The sequence below is a fragment of the Pavona decussata genome, unplaced genomic scaffold (assembly GCF_977016875.1).
Source record: "Pavona decussata unplaced genomic scaffold, jaPavDecu1.1 SCAFFOLD_371, whole genome shotgun sequence".
Classification (NCBI taxonomy): Eukaryota; Metazoa; Cnidaria; class Anthozoa; order Scleractinia; family Agariciidae; genus Pavona; species Pavona decussata.
Genome location: NW_028145747.1, coordinates 1,088,911 through 1,112,443, shown reverse-complemented (window position 1 = coordinate 1,112,443; position 23,533 = coordinate 1,088,911). Strand labels below are relative to the sequence as shown.

The following is a 23,533-nucleotide window of genomic DNA, read 5'->3' as shown; positions in this document are numbered from 1 at the left end:
TATAAGTACTTCTACTCAAAAAATTGTCCTAAACTTCTCTTACTACAACAACCTTCCACAATGAAATATGCTTGCTTTAGGTAATAAGAATATTCGTGAGTTTTTCGAGCAGTACTTACTTTTAGTGTAATGAAAATATAATATCTCTTATCAAGGACAATGATTATCTCGATCTGAGAGGAAAACGGTGACTTATGCCTCTTTTTAACTATGTTTGGTAGGAGGAGTGCGCTGGAAATGAACCCGCACAGATAAATTAAAAAGCACAAGTACTTGTTTTATCTTGATCAAGCCTTACAGAATTTGGTGCCACAACTGTCCAAAAATTTTTTCTCTTAAATTTGCCCTACTACAGTCTTGTACAATGAAAAATAAGCTTGCTTACGGTAGGAAGGATATTCGTGTCTTATCCAGGAGAACATTCTTTTACTCTAATATAAAATAACATATCTGTTATCATGGAGAATGGTTAGGTATCTCGATCTTAGAAGAACATGGTAGACTTATGCCTACTAATTCGACTACGTTTCGCAGGAAAGTGCGCGCTAAAAATGTAATAAACATGGTGTATTTAATGGAAACTTTCTTATGACAAAAGTAGTGTCCTTTTACTTTTAGAGTAAGAAACGCCACATAACCATTTGTCTAGGGCTAAATAGGTTTCAGTCCAAATCAAATCCATCGACTTGTATTTGTTGTTTTAACACTTTAAAAAGTGTAGAATTGTTCATTGGTTACTGTGAAAAAAAGCACGGGAACATGTTTTATTTTGATCAAGCCTTACAGAATTTGGTTCTGTAACTGTGTAAAAATTTGCCCTAAATTTGTCCTACTACAACAACTGTCCATAATAAAACTAGCTGTTGGTGAGTTTTCCGAGCAGAACATTCTTTTACTGTAATGAAAATATAATATATTTTATCATGGAGAATGATTACGTATCTCGATCTTAGAAGAACATGCTAGACTTATGCCTCTTTTTGACTATGTTTTGCAGGAAAGTGCGCGCTGGAAATGGACCCGCAGAGATAAATTTAAAAGCACGACAACATGATTTGTTTTAAACAAGCCTTACAGAAGTGCTCCAACTGTCTAAAAATTTGCCCGAAATTTGTCCTACTACAAGAACCTTCCACAAAGAAATATATGCTTCAGTGCTTACAGTAACAAGGATCTTCGTGACTTTTCCGAGCAGAACTTTCTTTTACTCTAAAATTAAATAAATTAATTAAATGAAAATTAAATAACTGTTATCAAGGAGAATGATTTTCTCGATCTTAGAAGAACACGGTAGACTTATGCCTGCTTTTGACTATGCTTGGCAGGAAAGTGCGCGCTGGAAATGCACCCGCAGAGATATAAATTTAATTGCATTACTTTGAACAATTGAACTTTCCCCCACTGACCATGGTGTATTTATGATCATGGTGTATTTATGAAAACTTTCTGATGATAAAGGCAGTGTCCTTCTACTTTTAGAGTAACAAACGCCACATAACCATTCGTCGAGAGCTAAATGGGTTTTAGTCCAAATCATACCCAACGACTGAACAATAGTTCATTGGTTACCATGAGAAGAGCACGAGAACATGTTTTATTTTGACCAAGCCTTACAGAAGTTGGTGTTTTAAATGTCTTAAAATTTGCTCTAGATTTCTCCTACTACAACAACTTTCCATAAAAAAATGTTCTTGCTTATGGTAGCAAGAGCATTAAGATTAAGAAACGCCACATAACCATTTGTCAAGAGCAAAATGGGTCTAAGTCCAAATCAAATCCATCGACGTGCATTTGTTTTTAAAGTGTACCATAGTTCATTGGTTACTATGAGAAAAAGCACGAGAACATGTTTCATTTTGATCAAGCCTTACAGAGTTCGGTGATGTCACTGTCTTAAAATTTGCCTTGATTTTTCCTATTACAACAACTTTCCATAAAAAATATTCTTGCTTACGGTAGCAAGAATATTGGTGAGTTTTTCGTGCAGAACTTTCTTTTACTATCATGAAATATAATATGTCATCAAGGAGAATGATTACGTATCTCGGTTTAAGAAGAACATGGAAGTCTTATGCCTGCTTTCGACTATGTTTCACAGGAAAGTGCGCGCTGGAAATGGATCCGCGGAGATACAAATTTAATTGCATTTGTTTGAAGAATTCAGTGAACTTACCCCATGCACTGATCATTAAGTTAACAAACATGGTGTATTTATGGAAACTTTCTTATGACCAAAGCAGTGTCCAATTCTTCTTGCAGAGACTGCATGCGTAGGAAACGCGTTGGAATCGCCAAAGCCAAGATTGTCCGTTTGCTGTTCTCGTGGAAACCCATTTGTAACCGTTACCAGAGGTGAGTGTTATTTTCATTCAATCGAAACGACGATAACTTATCTTTTCTCAGTTTGAAAGTTTCACATAGAAAATTCTCTACGTCTTTCTATAAGACATCGTTCTCATTCCTTCTCACGAAATTATATCGTAACCTAGACCAGACACTAGCCCGAAAAAGGTCGGAAATTGATGATCATATAAAATACACAACTAAAGCTGTAATTAAATTTTTTTACAGTAAGAACTACTGAGGATGCGTTCTTCGTTGCCATTTCTCTTTTTGTTTGATCTAGTATCGCGTACAAATGATAGACTGGGATATTAAAGGACAACGTTAATTTGCTTGTTTGTTCTGTTGGAAACTTTCTTTTAGGTACACGCCATTTCGGTAGGTAAAGGTAAGGTAAATTCACTTCCAGAGCCTTAGTGGCACACGGGGCAGGAGTTTGGTTCGGTTTCTGTAGAATGAATGATTTGCGATTAAATGAAAGTAGGGAAATTTCAGGGCGACAATACTAAATTGGCATTAATGGCACTTTTTATGAGCGGGTCATCCAGCGCGCATTTTTGTTTTACGCCGTCAACATGTAGCCTAAGGTGGGGTCAATTTTAATATCGAGCACCTAAACGAAGTGATAGTTATAATGACAGTGATAATTTTAACATTTATGAAAACCCCACGTTCCACTTTTATCCCAGGTCTATGGAGTAAAAAATGGCTCTCAAAATGGTGATGGTTCTTGCACTATCTGCATTTGCAAAAGGCGGAAAATTGTAACAACCACCACCTAGAGTTATAGGATAACCTAGGGAAACAATTGAAAAGATGCCACAACTGCAACGTTTTTCTTTCGTCATTTTCCTTTACGCCATCAAAATGTAGCGCAAGGTGGAATTAATTTTAATATCGACCACTTACAAAAAGTTAATTTCCCCAATTATGATAACTCCGTGTTTTTCTTCCATACCAGGTTTACCGAGTAAAAGATGGCTCTCAAGTTGGTGATGGTTCATGCGCTATCTGCATTTGCATTGCAATAGGCGGAAAATTCTCACAGGAACCACGTATAGTAAAATTTAAAACATTGTCACAACCATCACCTATTTGGAACCCGCATAAAGGTGAGTTAAGTTCCTTTTAATTTTTTTCCCATAGCCAGTTTCGATTCCTGTTGCTGTTATTGTCATCGCCATTGCCATTGTCGTTGTAATTAAAATTTTAGTACCAAATGTAAAAAATAAATATATATGTTTGAAACTCTTTAACATAAAATAGTTGTTTCCAGGAATGGTTAATATTATTTGTTTTTCTCTTGATATGATATGATATTTATTTAATTATTATTTATTTATTTATTTATTTATTTATTTATTTATTTATTTATTTATTTATTTATTTATTTATTTATACCTTTATTGTTTTTGGAAGGTTTTGGAGAGACACCTCCTAAAAGTACCTCATATGTTCTGATGGAATCTCTCCCAATCGTATCGCGATCCACTCATCAAAAGGCCTATCCGGGAATTTTTATCGCCTGCTCCATGATCTGCGCTGGCTATGCTAATGGCGGTAAAGACTCCTGCTCGGGGGATTAAGGAACACCAACGCGCTTAGCTCTTTGAAACTGAACACTGTGTTTTTGTTGACATTACAGTGGTGCTTGAAGAGAAGTTTAGAATTGAGATGAGGTAGTTTGCTGTGCGTGTAAATTTCTTCAATGATGTAGTCAATGGTGTCATCAAGAGGTACTTCAATGAAAAGTGAGGAAACGTATTACTGGTTCCCTCCACAGAGCTAAGCGCATCTCTTCCAATTTTCATAGCGACATCAAAACACTGGAAACAACCTTTCTTAATGCTGGATACCTTAAGCATTTTATTTCTCAAACAGTGAACAGCTTCCATTACTGCCAAAGAAATGAAAACGAGCAAAACTTTTATCTCTAAGCTGAACAATGTCACGGGCTTCAAACACATTTTCATCGTCCACTGGCAAAAAAGACAAATTAAAAGTCTTTTCAACGTAAAGGACAAAAACACTCACAGATCACACGTGGTCTACAAGGGCGACTGTTCTTGCAGTGTTGATTACATCGAGGAAACCAGGAGAAATGTGGAGGTGCAAATCGAGGAACATTCGAACCCCTCTAATTAGTTGGTGAATACTTTGTACGGCCCAATCTTTTAACAAGCGCAGAATCATTGAAGGCTTACTGATCCAACAATGGAGCCCCAGTCTGAACAATCAAGTCCATTCTTACGTAGCGAAACTGTTCCCACTGGAGGTAGCGGACGGTCTTTTTACCCTGAGGATGACTTGATTAGTCGAAAACGTTTGGTTTTTGATATCTTTTTAACTTTTTAGCCTTATAAGTAGTATTGTAAATCTCAAACAAATATCATGGACAAAAAAATATATTGTAAAAACAATCATAATTTCTCTATGAAGTTGATAGTAAAGAAAATATTCCCATCTGGAAAATAAATTCGAATTTATGTGAAAATAAATCCAATAAATAAAATGGGAATTTTTATGCCAAATAACTTAGCCCGTAATACTTACATACATACGGTTATTCAAAAGGGGAGGTTAAACCAAACTTGGTTTAGTTATTACCATAAGGTTGCATGTGTAACTGGTTTAGCAAAGGGGTGGCCGCTTTTTATATACCACGATTGTATTTTCATTGTGTATTTTCAAACTGTCTTTTTTTTATAGACTGTAATTCTAGCATGTAACCTGTCGTGTCAGTAATCTAGTTATTTGTATGTTTAAAGCGGTATGTATTGAATTGTAAGTAGAGTATTGTATTGTTAGTAGTGTAAGTAACCCGAAGCACTGTATTGAAGATGTATTGTCTAGTGATGTATTTAGCCCTGATTATGGCTCCTGTTTACAGTTTAAAAGATTTTGTCCGCGGAGGGTACTGATGTTTGTATTAGGGTTCCTGTGGGTCTTCAGCAAAAAAGAACTCACCCGGATATAATATTACCGTCTGACCCTTTCGTTATTCTCCCCCTCCCCCCCCCCCCCCCCCCCCGCTTCTTCAAGAACACCTGCCGGTACACTATGCAACTCAGTTTCATAAGCTGATTTTTAAACTAAGATATATGTACAGTTTATAATCGCTCTCCAGTTCCAGGTTACACTCAAGTTATTTCTGAGTGACCCTTCCTACAATCTTAGATCAAAAGAAAAATTAAGGCCACCCCCCTTCCCTCCCTCCCATTTCAATGATGGAAAAATGGTGCGTTTGCTTTGCGCGCGAATTCATGATTTTGGGGGAAGGGGGGTAATTTCTTATTTTATTCTGTCCAAGATTGTAGCATGCGATATTTTTCAGAATTCATCTTTTACTATTCTAAAAATTCAACATTCTGTGGGTTTCTAGTGATCACTTTTCATTCCGCCAGCAGTCAGAAGGGAATTAAATTTAGCTCAATAAGCTTTAGCTTGTTTAATGGACATCATTGATTATTAACAGAGGATCGTTACGCTAAATCGGTTCTGTTCCTTTAGGCATGAACTTTGCGCTCATTTACTCGTTTTTAATTCAGCGATTCCCCGGATGCCCTCAGATGACGTAACACAATGACAACAGCTTCCGCTTTTCTAAGAAAAACTATTTTTATTACATACTTCCAAACATCAGTAACACGTGATGCTTGATCCCTACTCACTATCCACCATAAGAATTTTTCACCAGAACAACAGTTAAATTATTGCTTTCCCTTCATTCACTCGATGATTACATGTATAGCGGTTATTATATTAAAATCGGGCCAAAAATCATTGACGTTTTCTCAAATAGACAGCGTGACCGGGTCGTAATCCCATCGTCATCTAAACATTGCCGATTCCTAGAAACCATGTTGACCTTTCCGAGAATTAATTTATAACAGACAATACAGCTTCTTTGTGTAAATTATCCGTCAATTATGACATTACATCTGTTTCACTTCAAGAATTCTCCAATTACAAAGTGTGTGTTCGTACTAAGTGGATTAATATTAGAGAAAACAGAAATATTAAGAAGTGTGCGATGTGTCCGTATTAACTGGAAGGTCAAATCCTGCTTCACTCATGTTGTTCTAACTTTACAGTCTGTGGATGAAATGCTGAATTGTGTCAGTTCAGATGTTATTGAACACAAGTGCAGCTGCTGGAATAAGACTGCTCCAGAAATTCTTTGTACTGTATTTGGGTACAGATAGCGAGGAATCTTAAACACCATACTACATGGCAGGTCGTCATAGGAGGTGGGGGGGGGGGGGGGGTAGGGTAGACGGTAGGGGTGAAGGAACAACACAGAAAACAAATTGTAAAACAATATCATAATTGTCTATGAAGTAAATCGTGAAAAAAATTAATATTTCCTTTTGGAAAATAAATTCGAATTTATGTGCTTGAAAATAAGACCCGGAATTAAAATGGGATTTTTTATGCTAAATGACTGACACAGTATTACTTAGAACTACTAATCCAATATGACTTTATTGAAATAGGGAATACACTTCAATTTACAAACTTGTGTGAGTTGCTAAATAACCTGACTACAGTAGGTTTGGGAGAACTTGAATGTTTATGTCAACTCCAACAAACACTTTACAGCCTTCCAAAACTCTCTTAAGTGCTGACATGATCTCTTCTTAGTGTTAACACAAGGCCAATTATATCAGCGTACAAATACACAGTGATTACACAAGATTAAAATCTAGTTAATACACTTTAATAAAAGTTAATGTTTCTGATGGGTGGTTGAACTACATTGATTTAAGACTGATTTTCGTTTTAACAAAAATGAGAAAATTCTTTCTAGTTCTTAAGAAAGCCAAATAAATGATTCTCTTCCTACAAACTGTATTACAAGCACCGGTCACTAGTGATAACTATATTAGTAAGTACATTTTTTGTAGAGAATAAAAATAAGAAAATAATAGTTTACAATATATAAATTATACATCAACTGCATGTACATGTATTTTAAAATCAAATCATTAACAACCCAGGCCTGTAGCAGGGGGAGGGGCAGGGAGGCTTGAGCTTCCCTCTCCCCTTTCGAATTTTTACAAGTTAAAAAACGATGTGCCGAAAAATTTAAAATCAGTCAATCAGTCTTGAATTCTGATGCTGCAAGTGACTTTTCACAACATTTAATAATCTGTTTACTATCCGTCAGTTTTCTTCGCGAACAGTTTGTTTTTATGTACAACAGCAACAAAGGCACTCCAGCCTTGTGAATCAGAAATAAGAACCAAAATGGATCGAAATCAACCAATCTCAAGCCATAAAAGCTGTTGAAATGAACTACTTGTTTTCTAAGACATCCGCTAATTGGTACCAATATCAATGCCCTAAGTTAATTAATTTATAACAATTAAGCCGTGTTCACAAATGTTCGAAAGCCACACAAATATGTCCTCTCAAGAGCCACAGAAAAAGAAAGTCTACTACATGGGGATTCTTACCGCTCTATTCCAAATTTAAAAGTAGAAAGAACAATTTGTCGTTGTTTGTTTAGGTCTTCCTTCAAACGTGAAATTACTTAGGAAATTTCATGTGGTAATCAGTGTAATAAAAAATGTTAAAGAAATGTGCCAAAAAGTGTGATGCAGGTGCAAAGTTACATATGCATTCTCCCATTTCAATGGCGATGAACAAAGACAAATCAACAAGCGTAAATCCTCAACATTAAACAAAGGGGGAGGGAGAGATTATGTTAATGAGCGACTTGTGGGAAAGATGTTGATGTTATCGAAGCAAAGAAAAATATATGAAAAAAATTTCCAAAACAGTCAAGTGTCGCTAATGTCTTATTGGCCAGGATAATAGTTGCATGTGGAGCTGTCAATCTAGTCCTAGGACACTTAATCAATACTTATAATATTATTGTAAGAAGATTATAATTTTGACAATACTTGAAATTACTGCAGTTAGTAAGCAAAATAATTGATCAGTTGCCATGAAAATAGTTTGCCAAAAATAGAACCATTAATTATCAGGAGATAACTTAACCTGAGTATCAGGCCTTCCTAAGAGGAGGGGGGAGTGGAGAGGGAGGGTAGGGGAAGAAGGAGAAGAGGAGAGGAAGCCATTTCTTCCCTTTTCTCCTTCCTCTCTTTCCCCCTCCCACCCCCCTCTGCCTCCCCCGCCCCCTAAAAGCCTGATACTCAGGCTATACATAATTTTTAAAAAAAATTGCTAAAAAAATGAGAAATTCCAGTATCCTTTGCCATATAACAGGTAACAAAACATTAGCAGCTAATAAAAAGTTCTGCTCCTTGCTTCATTATTTTTAAGGCTCAATTTTCACTTATCATACTCGTAAGCAGATAAAAAAATCAATTATAATAATGTTTAGTCAGGAAAAGACTTGATCAGTTGCCATGAAAATAGGTTGTCAAAAATATAATAATTTATCAGGAGAGGAAAACTAAAACAAAAATAGCTTAAAAAGGTGAGAAATTCTGGCATCCTTTGCCATATGACCGGTAAAAAACATAAGCAGCTAATTACAGTGCAACGAACTCAACCGGGACCACCCGACGTTGATCAGCCAATCACAAGTCACATTGACAAAAAAGGAGTCTGGCTTTCGTAGTTTGTAAGCCAATCAAAAACGAGAACATTTCTTTAAATTTCAAACTGTACATTTTTTCGGTGGCCCCGGTTGAGTTTGTTGCACTGTAAAAGTTGTGCTCCTTGATTCATTATTTTCAAGGCTCTTCAATGTGTTTAAAATAACAGCAACATACTGCAGCTATAGCAGCGAAAAAAAAAAACAAACTATTTTTATAAAAACGCTTTGAAGGTCTACAACAAAGGCCAGGCAAAGGTAAAATAAAAAGGTTCTAACTAAACCTTATATTAGATGAATAACTGGATTGCACGAAGCGTCAAGGGGACTCGGGGAGCATTCTTTTGGGAGTATTCTTTAATAGGAATACAAGGATAAGGCAGAATTGCATTCTTTGCAGAAATAAAATTCTCTCTATTCTGTTATTCCTGAACCACAATAACAATGACCACAATTGTCCTAAAAGAATACACCCTCAATATTAAAACCTACACTCTTTATGCTATTTGAAAACTTGTACATTGGATTATACATTACAAGCTAGAAGAACAAAAAAACGAAACAAAACAAAAGTAAACATCAGTGAACGTAGTCACTCTTACAGTCGATAGCTAAGCAGTAATGGATGTCTTCACAGTCACTTGATAATCCTGAATTGTCGCCAAGAAAAATGACTTAATGAAACTTCAGTCGTTTTATTTTTCACTAAAAAAATGTTGATTTGTGTTTCATGATCACTAACTTTAGAGAACAAGAACAATTACCTTGCCATTATCTGAAACATCTCTAACAGCCACAGCCATGTGACCATCCATGCTCACTGTCATCCCTGTGATACCGAAACGCACAACTCGTTCATTTTGTTTAATTCTCCTCACGCACTCACCATCTTTTGTGTATATTGCCACACACAGGTGCTCTGTTCCTCGTAGCCGTCCAGCGACGACAACATTTTCACCAGATGGATGACATGCAATGCGGCAGTAGACATCTTCTTTGTTAATGTTGAATTTCTGCTGCTGTTCACCATCTTCGGTGAATATGAACACACAGGAATTATACATGTCCAGTATCATGACCTGATCATCAGGACCAGCAGTGATATCATCTGCATACTTCAGTATCCCTTCTCCAAAGCTGCGTACACATCTCCCCTCATGCTCGTACACATACACAGTCCCATCTGTCAGTACCAGCACTTTGTTATTGGTGACTGCCAGTCTGCCCAAGCCCCATCTCCTCACAGGAAACTTGTGTAGTAGGTCAGCGGTATGACTGAATACCTGAACCTCAGTCTCAAGCCCCAGCTCGACCAGTACATAGATGTTGCTGTTTACATCAGTGGCGACATCACAAACATCTAAGTCCGTCTCAGTGTCTTTACGTTCAAGGTGAATTTGGAAAACAAACTTTCCACTGCTGTCAAACACTTTCACACTTTTATCCAAACATTCTGCTATAATAAACTGTCCAGCTGCGTTTGTAGCGATACCCCGAGGATACTTCAGCTTGTGTTCCTTTTCACCCTCCTCACCAAATGACCATGCTAAACAGCAGTGCTCCATGCCAACTTTGCGCAATACTTTTGCAACTCTTTCGTCACGCAGAGGGTCAATTATGTCTTCTCCAGTATCAACAGAGGGACAGTTCAAGATATCTCCATTTTTACCGGCCGCTTGTGTGGCATCGTAGATTGCGCGATTTACCTGACAGACAGTGGAAATTATTTCTCTTCGTTCATCTTTACCAAACCGACCCTTCATATTTAGCAGACCTTTCTCGAGCTCTACTTTAAAGTTGCTCTGAACATCGGGCAGAGAGTTGAGTTTCTGGAGGCATTGTTCGCACTCTGGTAGTGCATTTTCCAAAGCACTCTTGACAGATAAGGATGATAAGTCGGCAGAAATTCCCACAGTCTCCACAGCTGACTCTAACATTGTCGCCATGACGCGATATCGGATAGCTTTGATGCGGTCCAACGTACTCAGAGCTTCATTGTTGAAGGCACGAGTTGCTTCTTCTCGAGCCATTTCAAATCGCTTTTTCGCATGAGAAAGCGCCCTTTTCGTTTTTTCATTGAGCTCGGCCAGTTCCATTTTGCCCATTTCTGTAGCGAGAGCTACCGTGTTTACGGTAGTTCTGGATGAAGCTTCATGGCCTCTTTCTCTTCTCCCCGCCATTGCTGCATCAGCATCTGCGTCCATTGCTTGATACAGATACCTAACGCCTGCTTCAAAAGCATCTATGGCTGCCAGAAGATCCTTTCTTGCCAATCCATCCAACTTAGACTTGATATCGTCGATTTCACGTTGGATCAAGTCTCGGATTCTTTTATCCGTCACATCACCGTCTTTTAACTTTTCGGCTGCCTTATCCCTGGCTTTATTCACGAGTAAGCCGAAAGTAGCTTTGAACACGGCTGTGATAATCGAACTCATAGTTTACTCGATCCAATACAAAATCAATTACCTCACAGTTTATGTTCTATTTTCCTTAAGCGCTAGCTTACAGTTTAAATTTCAGATCACAAGCTTGTCAGCTGATGTGTATTTTTGGACACGTGATGGAATGTGGGTAAGGAGAGTCTGATTGAACTAAACGGAGATTGGACTCGCGGTTATAGGTTTGCAAACAAATAAAAATCATATGGGAAATGGTGAATGAAAAAGAAATATTCATGTAATTAACCAAAACCCGTTTTCAGACCTGGTGTCTAACATTAATACCCGTTTTTAGACTTCAGACCAAAATCGCTCATATCTATACCAATTTCCAGAGCAAAACAGCTGCAAAAACAACGCCAGTTGTAGAGTGTCCGTGTAGCTTTCTAAAAGTAGTAGCCCCAGCTTCCTTGGAGATAAATACCACAGATAAACTTTAAGCCGACGTTTTGCAGAAAAAAAAAATTATGCCGCTTTTGATGGATAACAGGTAAACATTCCGGCACGTAAACTAGGCCGCATTTTGTGTATTTGGCACTACAGGTCAATGGAAACCAAATAACCTTGTATTACGCTCCTCAGACTTCAGACTGATTGTCCGGCTCCTGTATGGATATGTGCCACTTGTACTACAAACCTTTTTTATATGTTTTGATGATGGCCTTAGTTAAATGAGGTCGTTTTGGTTTCAAACTGGGTTTCGTTCTCTTTGTTGGTCAAAGACTGGGAACATTTTGTCAGGAGCCCTGAGGATACAAAAGCTTGTTTAGGTTTTCTTTACAGAGAAGGTAAAACTTTGATATGACTTTCCAAACACTAAGGTCAGGTCTGTTAATTTAGTAATGACGCATTTTGGTTTAAAAAAGGACAATCACTTAACATTCCTGTCAGGGTAACTCTATTTCTTCCATTTGTTTGCTCACAACGCACTGCCTGAGGATCCGGTTCATCAGTTGAATTTTTTGCAAAAAATAGCATTTTTAAACTAATGCGTAGGTTTTCACTTGTTTCACGATTTTACCACGAGACTTGCAATAATAGTACTCCCATTCAGTCATTTGATGATGATCAACCTACAAAGCGCTGATTGCACAATAGCTGACCTTTGCTATTACTCGATATTACAGACTTACTTAAGGAATTAACATCTATAAAACTTTGTGAAACTGCACGCAAACCCCAAGAATATGTCTTATATTCTCTTTAATTTTAACTAGATACATTTTGTTTTTCAAGTTTATTAAGTTTTCAAAAAAGTTACTTACAATGAACACCGCCTGCAAATAGCGAGCTAATCTAGGCAGGCGGTGTTCAGGACATACATACACGAATTACTAATTGAAGGCGTTAAAAAAGTCAATTTTGAATACATTATTTGTCAAAAGAGTAAAAAGTAATGAAAAGTGAACAAAATTATTATGATTTTTTACATGTCTGTAGCTACCGGCTCAGGCAAACTCGCTTGTGCTCTGCTTGGCTACTCTTGTTTGTTATTTTGTTGTTGTTGTTGTTGTTGTGTTTTGTGTTTTGTTTTTTGTTTTTTTGTTTTCCTTTTCCCCTCAAAAAAAAATGTTTTGCTGAGCAGAGACAACGACCCACGACGGAGAGGTTCGTTGGCGGCACATCGCCATAGTTGAAAGGAAAAGAAATCCTCTACTCCAGTTTTAAATCAAAACAAAATAAGAAGAAAAATAACGAATAATAATCAATTTTAAAATAGTATGATAAAGATTCTTGTTGTTTTCCCATCATCTTATAATCCACCTGTCTGATTGAACAGCATGTAGAGCTTGTGTCCTCCCGGTCCTCCGATATCTCCCGAGCGATCAGTTTTACCATGCATACACACATCGTAATTATCTACGCAACTCAAACATTTCCCAAAAGATAGCCTGAAAAAAAAAATTAGGCTTGAACGGTTTCGAACCTATGACGTCTGCGATACCAGTGCAGTGTTCTACCAACTGAGCTATCAAGCCAACTGGGAGAACGTCATTATACCCGTAGTGGTGAAGTGTTGGGATTCTGAAATATACGGATAAGCTATATATATTTGAACCGCACATGAAAGAATTAATTAATATGTAGCCATCGCCGGTTTGTACACAACTTTAAGCAGCTACACTGATTTACGCTTGAATTATTTGAAGGCTTTCTTTTTCCAGCATTCTAAATTGCGTACGTAACTGCGATGGTCAAACATTCTTTCTTTCATTCTTTCAAGTTCAAATATATATGTATTTCATTTATTTCACTTTTCGATGATATACGCGAAAAATATCAGCTACATGAACTGCAAGCAAAAGAATTACAGAAATCGAGATCTCTGCAGGTATGCGGCAATTTCTTTATTTTATTTTTTTCAGCCAAGGTTCATATGTATGATTTCCTTCACAAAATACCAAGTTTTATATATAGCAGAATTTTTTCAATACCACAATACCAAACATTACACCACTCCATTACAAGTTCCTCCCCATCACAAGCAACTCTTCCACCACCGATGTTCCGATGTCAATTTCCCTTTCATCCATTGCATTTGAACCCAGAGCCGCGGATAAAATACTTCCATCGATCAGCCCCGCCCTGTTAAAAGAGAATTTCATATGGTGCCAGCTCATTGCAATAATAACAAACTTGACTTAAACTCAGCTCACACAATGTTCCTACTCTCCTCAATCCTGGGTTTGAGTGGAATTGTTAGAGACAACCGCACATTCAACAAGGCATCATTTGAGCGTGCCGGTTTTAACATTATCAGGGTAGACATATATTCAACAAGTCAAAAAGATTGTATCATCACATATTGACTGTTTAGGCAGACACGGTTTTCAGGTGGAAATTCCGTAAAACTTTCCATGCTAAATGGAAACGCTTTTTTTCCATTCGCTCCAAATTTGAAATCCCATTGGTAGATCAAGAAACGTTCTTGAAGGCCTAATGATGGCCCTGGACTGAGACAGAAATGTTGAAAAAGTAATTAAGGCAAATGGACGGTAATTTCCGCTCTGACCAGTGAAAACAGAAAACATGAAGTACCTCGGAAAGTCGTCCGTATGTGCCGGGAAATGTCCGTTTGAACCGTGCGTTTCATTTGTAGTTCTCCTGGTTGAAATGAAAAAATTCGGTCAAATGGAAAGTGCTCCGCGCCTCTTTTTTAGAAACACCAAAACAACTAAACGAAATGTCACCAATACGTGGCCCGTGTAGGGTAGGTCTTAGCTTCGTCTCAGCTCTCAAAAACCAACAAGATCGCCGGTACCTTATCAACTGTTCTTTAAAAAGACTGTGTAGTATGTTCTTAGTGGGAAGTTTTCCTCCGAGACGGCGGCAAATTCGGTCCACAAGACTTGATTCTTGGTCTCTCATCCACCAAATCTTCATAACAAAAAGGCGTCTGGGTTATACGGTTATTCAAAAGAAGAGGTGAAACCATACTAGGTTTATTTATTACCATAAGGTTGCATGTGTAAGTGGTTTAGCAAAGAACTGGGCACTTTTTCCATACTGCGATTGTATTTTCATTGCGTGTTTTCAAACTGTCTGCAGAAAGGCTGAGGTACCTTTGAAATGAAATTTGTGGCTAAAAGAAACTGTCGTAAAAAAGCTAAATGGTGACTCAGTTCCACAAAGCCATGAGCTGGAACGTTAGTTAATAGGAACCGTCTTCGATGCAATCAATGGCAGAGGCATAACCCGGGGAATTCCAAAAGAGTTTTGCTCTACATATTTACTGATTTTATAAGGTAGTTCGGTTCTGCAGCCTTTTCGTCTGACAAGCATTTACAGTTGAAAAGATTTTGTCCCCGGAGGGAACTGATGTTTGTATTAGGGTTACTGTGGGTCTTCAGCATAATAGAACTCACCTGGCACCCTCTCGTTATTTCCCCCCCTCCCCCCCCCCCAAAAAAAAAAGAAATGAGTTCATGCATAAGCTGATTTTTAAATTAAGGTATATGTACGCTTTATAATTTCTCTACAGTTCCATCTCGCACTTAAGTTATATCTGAGTGACCCTTGCTACAATCGTAGACAGATCAAAAGAAAAATGAAGACAACCCCCTTCCCATTTCAATGATGGAAAAATGGCGCGTTTGCTTTGCGAGCTAATTCATCAGTGACTTTGGGGGGAGGTAGGGGGGTTAATTTCTTATTTTATTCTGTCCAAGATTGTTGCATGCGATATTTTTCAGAATTTATATTTCATTATTTTTAAAATTCAACATTCTGTGGGTTTCTAGTGATCATTTTTCATTCGGCCAGCAGTCAGAAGGGAATTAAATTTAGCTCAATAAACTTTAGCTTGATTAATAGACACTGATCATTAACAGAGGACCGTTACGATAAATCGGTTTTGTTCCTTTATCAGAATGGCATGAACTTTGCGCTCATTAATGTCTCATTAGAGTTTTAGCCGTGTTTATTATACTTACTCTTTTACGAGTAAAACATGGAAGACTTTTAATTCGGGGATTCCCCTGATGCCCTCAGATGACGTAACACAATGACAAAAGCTTCAGCAGCTTCCGCTTTTCTAAGAAAAACTATTTTTCTTAATACTTCCGAACATCATAAACACGCAATGCTTGATCCCTATTTCCTATCCACCTGAACAAAAGTTAAATTATTGCTTTCCCTTCATTCACTCGGCAAAGGTAAAAGATGATTTTAGCGGTTATTATATTAAAATTGGACCAAAAATCATTAAAGTTTTCTCAAATAGACAGCGTGACCGGGTCGTAATCCTCGTCATCTGAACATTGCCAGACATTGCCGATTCCTAGAAACCATGTTGACCTTTCCGAGAATTAACTTACAACAGACAATACAGTTTTTTTGTGAAAATTATCCGTTAATTATGACATTGCATCTGTTTCACTTCAAGAGTTCCCTGAGTTCTCTAATTTAAAAAAATGTGTGTCCGTATTAAGTGGATTAATATTAGAGAAAACAGAAATATAGAGAAGTGTGCGATGTGTCCGTATTAACTGGAAGGTCAAATTCTACTTCACTCAAGTGGTTCTAACTTTAGAGTCTGTGGATGAAATGTTGAAGTGTGACAGTTCAGATGTTATTGAACGCAATTGTAGCCGCTGGAATAAGACTGTTCCAGAAATCCTTAATCCTATTTCGGTGCAGATAGCGAGGAATCTTTAACACCCTACCACATGGCAGGTCGTCAGAGGAGGACGTGGGAGGGGGGGGGGGGGGTAGAGGGTGGGGGTGAAGGAACAACACAAAAAACAAATATTAAAAAAAAATCATAATTGTCTATGAAGTTAATCGTGAAGAAAGTTACTATTTCTATTTGGAAAATGAATTCGTATTTATGTGTTTGAAAATAAGATCAGGTATTAAAATGGGAATTTTTAAGCTAAGTGACTGACACTGTATTACTTAGAACTAATAATCAATATAAGTTTATTGAAATAAGGAATACACTTCCATTTACAAAGTTGTGTGAGTTGCTAAATAACCTGACCACAGTAGGTTTGGGAGAACTTGAATGTTTATGTCAATCAAACAAACACTTTACAGTTTTCCCAAACTCCCTTTAATGCTGACATGACCTCTTTCTACTGCTGTTAGATAAGGCCAATAACAGTGTTCATATACACAGTGATCACTCAAGATTATAAACTAGTAAATACACTTCAATAAAAGTTAATATTTCTGACCGGTGGTTGAATTACATTAATTTAAGACTGATTCAGTTGTTTCAACAGAAATGAGATCACAAGGTCTCACAGTTCTTTCACACTCTTAAAAAACCCACATTACTTAAATAAAAATATGATTCTAATCTCTTGCTACAAACTGTGTTGCAAGCACCGGTCACTAGTGATAACTGTTAAGTAAGTACAGTTTCTTGTGGGGAATAAAAATAAGAAAATAAGAGTCCACAATATATAAATTATATATCAACTGCATGCACTGGACATGTATTTTAAAAACAAATCAGTTAACACCCACGGATCTGATTCAATTGTTCCACAATGTAGGTATATTTTCATTATTCAATCGTGGCAAAATTGTTTGGAGCAGAAGCCTCGGTTGGGCCAATATGCAGACATGATTTTACTCCTACACATTCTCCCTCCATTACAATGGCGATGAGCATGGACAAATCAACAAGTGTAAATCCTTAACATTCAACAGAGAGGGAGGGAGAGATTTTGTTAATGAGCGACTTGTGGGAAAGATGTTGATATTGTTGAAGCAAAGTAAAATGGGAAAAATTTCCAAAACAGTCAAGTGTCGCTAATGCCTTATTGGCCAGGATAATAGTTGCATGTGGAACTGTCAATCTAGTCCTGAGAAACTTATTCACTACTCATACTTGTAAGCAGATGAAAATCAATTATAATTTTAACAACACTTTAAATTACTTAGCCAGGATTTATCAGTTGCCACGAAAATAGTTTGTCAAAAATATAATCATTTGTCAGGAGATAATTTAAAGAAAAGGGGCTTAAAAAGATGAGAAATTTCCGGCATCCTTTGCCAACTATAACAGGTATGAAAACATTAACGGCTAAGTAAAAGTTCTGCTCCTTCGTTCGTTATTTTTCAGGGCTCCTCAATAAATTTAAAATAACAGCAACATTCCTGCATAGCAGCAAAATAACTAACCTTTTTTTTATAAAAACCCTTTTATAATTTAACGTCTTCAACAATTTAAAGGCCAGGCAAAGGTAAAATAAAAAGGTTGTAATGAAACCTTCTAATAGGATTAATTACTGGATTACACTGATTTGCAAGATGACTCGGGAGCCCCTGGTGAAAATCTTTTTAAGATCCTTGAGGATCTTTAAAGATCTTTAAAGATCCACATGAGGATCTTTTGTGGATCTTTTTGAGGATCTTTAAGGATCTTGATTCATGTCCTCAAAGATCTTGCAGGATCTTGTAAGAACCTTGAAGTCCCTGCAAAGATCCTTCAGGTCCCTGCAAAGATCCTTGAGGATCCTGCAAGATCTTTGCAGATTATGCAAGATCCTCGCTGGATCTTAACAGGATCCGGTAGGAACTTAGCAGGAACCTTTAGGATCCTCACAGGGCCCTGCAAAGATCCTTCAGGATCCTGTTTAGATCCTGCAAGATCCAGCAAGGATCTTGCTTAATCTGCAAAGATCCTGCAGGATCCTCAAGGATCTTTGCAGGGACCTGAAGGATCTTTGCAGGGACTTCAAGGTTCTTACAAGATCCTGCAAGATCTTGCAGGATCCTGTAGAAGGAACCTTAAGGATCCTCACAGGACCCTGCCAAGATCCTTAAGGTTCTTGTGAGGATCTTTATAAAAATCTGCAAAGATCCTGAAGGATCTTAACGGATCTTTGCAGGGACCTGAAGGATCTTTGCAGGGACTTCAAGGTTCTTACAAGATCCTGCAAGATCTTGCAGGATCCTGTAGCAGGAACCTTAAGGATCCTCACAGGGCCCTGCCAAGATCCTTAAGGTTCTTGTAAGGATCTTTATAAAAATCTGCAAAGATCCTGAAGGATCTTAACGGATCTTTGCAGGGACCTGAAGGATCTTTGCAGGGACTTCAAGGTTCTTACAAGATCCTGCAAGATCTTTGAGGATATCAAATCAAGATCCTTAAAGATCCTCAAAAAGATCCATTAAAGATCCTTACGTAGATCTTTAAAGATCCTTAAGGATCTTAATGGATCTTTGCAGGGACCTGAAGGATCTTTCTGGGAACTGAAGGATCTTAACAGGGCATTAGCAGGATTCTTCATGGTCCTTGTACTGTAGGATCTTTAAAGGGACCTGATGGATCCTTACAGGGTCCTGCTAAGATCCTTCAGGTTCAGGTTCTCTTAGGATCATGAAAAAACCTAAAAAGATCCTGAAGGATCTTAAAGGTTCTTTGCAGGGACCTTATGGATCTTGACAGGGGCTTTGCAGGATTCTTCATGGTCCTTGTAGGAGCCTTGCTGGGACCTGATGGATCGTTATTAAGGGTTCTGCTATTAAAGATCCTTCAGGTTCTTGCAAGGATAGTAAAAAATTTGCAAAGATCCTGAAGGATGTTTAAGGATTTTTGCAAGGAAGGGACGTGAAGTATCTTCTCAAGGTTTCTGCACAAATTCTCAAGGATCGTAACTACTCAGGGATTTTCCGAAAAATGGTAGAAAGATCCTTTTGTGCATCTCTCACAATACTCTTAATTTTCATGCACAAAATAAGTATCCTATTTAACAAGCAGTAAATTTTATGCCAAATGTATTTTATTTCTCAGATTATTCTCATCTTTTTACAAATAGATCTTTGAAGTTTTACACTTGTAAAAATCTCATGGTTTAAAATCATCAATCCCTTACCATGAAACACAACAGTTAACGCAAAATGTAAAAATCTAAAAAAAAAGGGTAAAAATGTCTCATAAAGCAAACTTGTTCTTTTTCTTCTTATTTCTTCCTTTTGTGTGAGCCCTTTGTTGTCATGAAAATGAGGCCACTTACATGCAGAAAGACATGAAAAAAATTACTACGATTAAAGGATGAGAAATACAGACAGCATTATTTAATTATTTTTCTTTCAAGCTCTAGCACAACACTGTTATGACTTGAAAGTTGAAAGACATTGTTATACCTACATGTATTGCAACTGGTGTTGCAAGCTGCAGAAACATGCTGTACAAAGTTGAACTAATGTCTACTTCAATGTACAATGTTATCACAACTTGCAACAGGGTGGTAACATCCACAACAACACTTTTACATGGTTGGATGACAAGTTAAAAGGAAATGTTGCCTACAGTGCCTAGTACAATGTCAGCTATCAAAATAATACCCTTCAATAAATTTGTAACAGTTATACATTTATGTTACATTGAAAATTAAAAGAAATCATTCACTCTAATGAATATGAATTTTGACAAAATTGAAAATACGGTAAAAACCCACGTATAAGAACATAGTGATTTAAGAACCTACAGGCTGAAATTGGGCATTTTAATACCTAAATATATAAGAACCTATTTAGCCTGGCTTAAATAGGCTTAAAATAAACATAAAACAGGGATAATTTAATGGGGAAAAAAGGGAAAAATGGTACAAAAATACCTTTAAAACAGTTTTAAAATAGGGCATTAAATGTATGTCATGGAGGTTAAAATAGGGTTAAAATAGCACTCTGCTGGTTTATAGATCCAGAAATAAAATAGCTATAAAATACATGTAGGTTGAAAATAGGTGACGGTTTAAATCCTTGTTCTAAGCCTAGAATTATCATAGTGCATGTGTTTTAATTAGTTGTAGCATTTGCCACTGCAAATGATTTCATGGTCAATACTTCATATATTCCTGCACCTAACTATATCTGGATGGTTAATTACATGCATTACACACAATATAAATTTGTCATTCACAGACCGTATTCCACAGCCAGAGCTACAAACAAGTAACAGCGAAAAACAATTTCACAGTAAACTTCTCAGGAAAGAAACATTCAGAAAATGGCTTTGTCTTGAATTATGTAAAGGTTCAGGGGAAGTGCTAAATAAAAAAGAAAAATGATTGGATATTTCGTAAAAAAAAAAAAAAGATTGATTGTACCCTTGCTGTTTTCAACTTCATGTACATGTATATGATATCAAGTAATGACCAATACTCCATTATGCAAGTTACAAAAGTTTATTTGGTAATAATTATTGTTTCTCAGTGGGAGTAGCAGAAGTCACGATTTGCAACAAAATCAAATCAGTTAAAATAGAGTCCAACGGTCATAAGTGACTTAGCTTATTGAGCAGGATTTGCTGACTTCAGTTGACTCTGAAGCTGCACGATTGAGTATCAGCCTTGACAACATTATTGAGCTGAAAATCTGCAGTACAACAGAAAAAAGTGCATTTAAGTCAGTTCTTCTGAGTGACCAGTGGTCACTCAGTGATCACTGTGACAGTGATCTGGGCAGTGCCAAGTATACGCTTTTAGACACATGTTTCAGTGAGCTTCTCATCTGTAACAATCTTGTTGATTTCTGAGCAAAACAAGGGTATCCGACCTTTAACTCATGGTGCTACAGAAAATATAAGCTTATACACTCCATGAAGTTGATCATGAAATCCAGATCTTCATGCAACGTCAATCAAACCAAGCTTAAGATCACTATGTCTTCAGTTTATACCAAGACATGATAACAACCTGGCTACAAATTACTCTGTAAAAACGTTTGCAAAGGCTTTACATGTATAACAAAAATAAATAGGGAATGTTTACCTTAACAATCTCGAATTTGCAGTTAAGCTCAAATAAGATTCAAGAAGCACATGCATTCGAAATTCCCATATATAGACGATCTATAAAATCACACATTTTCATGCAGTCTTTTTCATCAAAATTATTGATTTCAAAGCTTACCTCTTGCTAAAAGTAGTTATCCACATTTTTTTGCTTGAACCCAACATTTTGAAGCTTCACAGAGGTAAAAATCCACGGGAAATGTCTCCTGTTTTCTTGAATATTCCGCCGACATTCCGCCTAATCGAAAATGAAACGGTCTTTTCCGCGAGCCTGCAGTGGCATATCTGCTGACCAAAATGGCGTTGTTCGTGCCCAGTCTACTCAGTCTGAATGAAATCCAAGATGGCTGCCAGTGTTGCTGTGACCCCACGTTTTCTTGCTCATTTTAAAAGCTAGCACTGTGCATGAAAGTTGTAGGAATTATGATTGAAAGCATTGTTGTTCTTTTTGGCATCAAATGGAGTCGAGATCCATCGAAGAAGGTCTGAATGTAATATTGTTTTCACAAATGCATTTCAGTGACATGTACTACATGTAAGTCAAGTTTAATATAAGCTTCATTTTTTTTTTATTAAAGCTTTTCCTGGAAAGCAGGCCAGTTACGAATACTAATATCAGTTGCTCATCTTGGTTTTATGTGTTTATTTGCCCAATTAAAATAACAAAAATACAGCTCAATCTTGTGGTATAGAAAATAAGTACATCCTTGCTCTTTCTTCTAAACCATTTGTTATTATTGCATACATAAGCTTAAAGTTTATAAGTTTATTGTAAAGAAGTACCTGGTATATGTAATTGTTAGATTGAGCAAAAAAGTGTACATGCAATAAGTATACATCATGCATTTGTCTTTTTTATATGGCTCAACATTGACAGTGTATACGTCAACAATGATGAATACAAATAGTAACTTCACCTTAGATTAGGAAGATGAAGTTTCCCTTGGTGTATACAAAATATGTACATACAACATGTGATACAGACAATCTAACTGGCCATTGCCTATCCTATTTGTAGAAAAAATATAAATAAAACAGTGTGTTACTATGTTATTGAGCAATAGTGATATAGGATTACAGGCTGTTTTACAGGCTCTTTTTCAGTTTGTTATGAGAAAATAGTAATAAAATAGAACACCTTGTTCTATCTTGCTTTAAAATAGGCTTAAAATTAAAAATAAAACACAAATAAAATAGATTCTCTATTTTTTTCCTATCAGGTAAAATAGGAATAAAATATAACTCATGCATGGATATGGCTAACATCAGTTGTTACCTGAAAATTTCACAGTATTCGCCCATTGCAGCTCCAAAAATCACAAAAATTAATTTTGAATCGACTGATCACAATCTAATGTTGTAAAGTTTCGTCCTTTAGCTTCTTGTGTTGTCAAAGTCGAAGAAAGAGATTTTCAGTCATTGCTTGTCTTCACATTTTGTGAAAATATTTGTAGACCCAGGAAATCTTGTTTTGTTGAGATTTTATGTGGCTGATCACTTTCTTTGCAAGAAAAAAATATTTAGTTCTGTTGCCTTTGAGGTGAGGTTTATAACTGCATTGCCATGTGACGGTGTATGGTTTATGCATGATTGAAAGGTGATTTCATCCACGACTGCAAAATTGGTACAATTAGCCTGTTTGGTTCCAAAGCAACCCCAATTATTTTTTAGTGAATTGTTTATTATTCTATATTTTGGTTAATCACAAGACCATGATTTGCAAAGTTCTCGCTAACAAACTGATAAGATTCTCATTACAAGTTTCTCTAAAGATCCTTGTAAGATCATTATAATAATTATAGCCTTAAGGATCCTGACAAAAATCATTGAAAGGATCCTCAAAAATGTTTCTAAGATCCTCTTTGTCTCCTTGAAAGGATCTTCTTTAAATCCTTCTAAGATTCTCATCAGATCCATGATGACTGTTAA

The 23,533-nt window shown here is 36.8% G+C and overlaps 2 protein-coding genes, 1 long non-coding RNA gene and 1 pseudogene across 4 annotated transcripts in view; 1 reads left to right on the top strand and 3 right to left on the bottom strand.

Annotated features, from left to right (window-relative positions):
- Positions 1–2,124: 2,124 nt before the first annotated feature.
- LOC146452385 (uncharacterized) lies at positions 2,125–6,420 on the top strand. Its single transcript, XR_014859778.1, has 3 exons — positions 2,125–2,352; positions 3,305–3,455; positions 3,763–6,420. It is a non-coding gene; the product is annotated as an uncharacterized LOC146452385 (long non-coding RNA).
- A 1,051-nt stretch (positions 6,421–7,471) lies between these two features.
- LOC146452384 (uncharacterized) lies at positions 7,472–11,475 on the bottom strand. The gene has a single exon (XM_085097983.1). The coding sequence runs from the start codon at positions 11,347–11,349 to the stop codon at positions 9,655–9,657; it is 1,695 nt and encodes a 564-aa protein (XP_084954109.1). The 5' UTR covers positions 11,350–11,475; the 3' UTR covers positions 7,472–9,654.
- The window catches only part of LOC146452367 (uncharacterized), a 176,731-nt pseudogene continuing 160,669 nt past the window's right edge, over positions 7,472–23,533 (bottom strand). The window contains exon 3 of the transcript XR_014859771.1: positions 7,472–9,399. The product of XR_014859771.1 is annotated as an uncharacterized LOC146452367 (transcript). The remainder of the gene's footprint in view (positions 9,400–23,533) is intronic.
- Positions 7,472–23,533, bottom strand: part of LOC146452369 (uncharacterized) — a 160,228-nt gene continuing 144,166 nt past the window's right edge. Inside the window, exon 2 of the mRNA XM_085097979.1 lies at positions 7,472–9,399. The gene's annotated coding sequence lies outside the window, so the exon portion shown is untranslated. The remainder of the gene's footprint in view (positions 9,400–23,533) is intronic.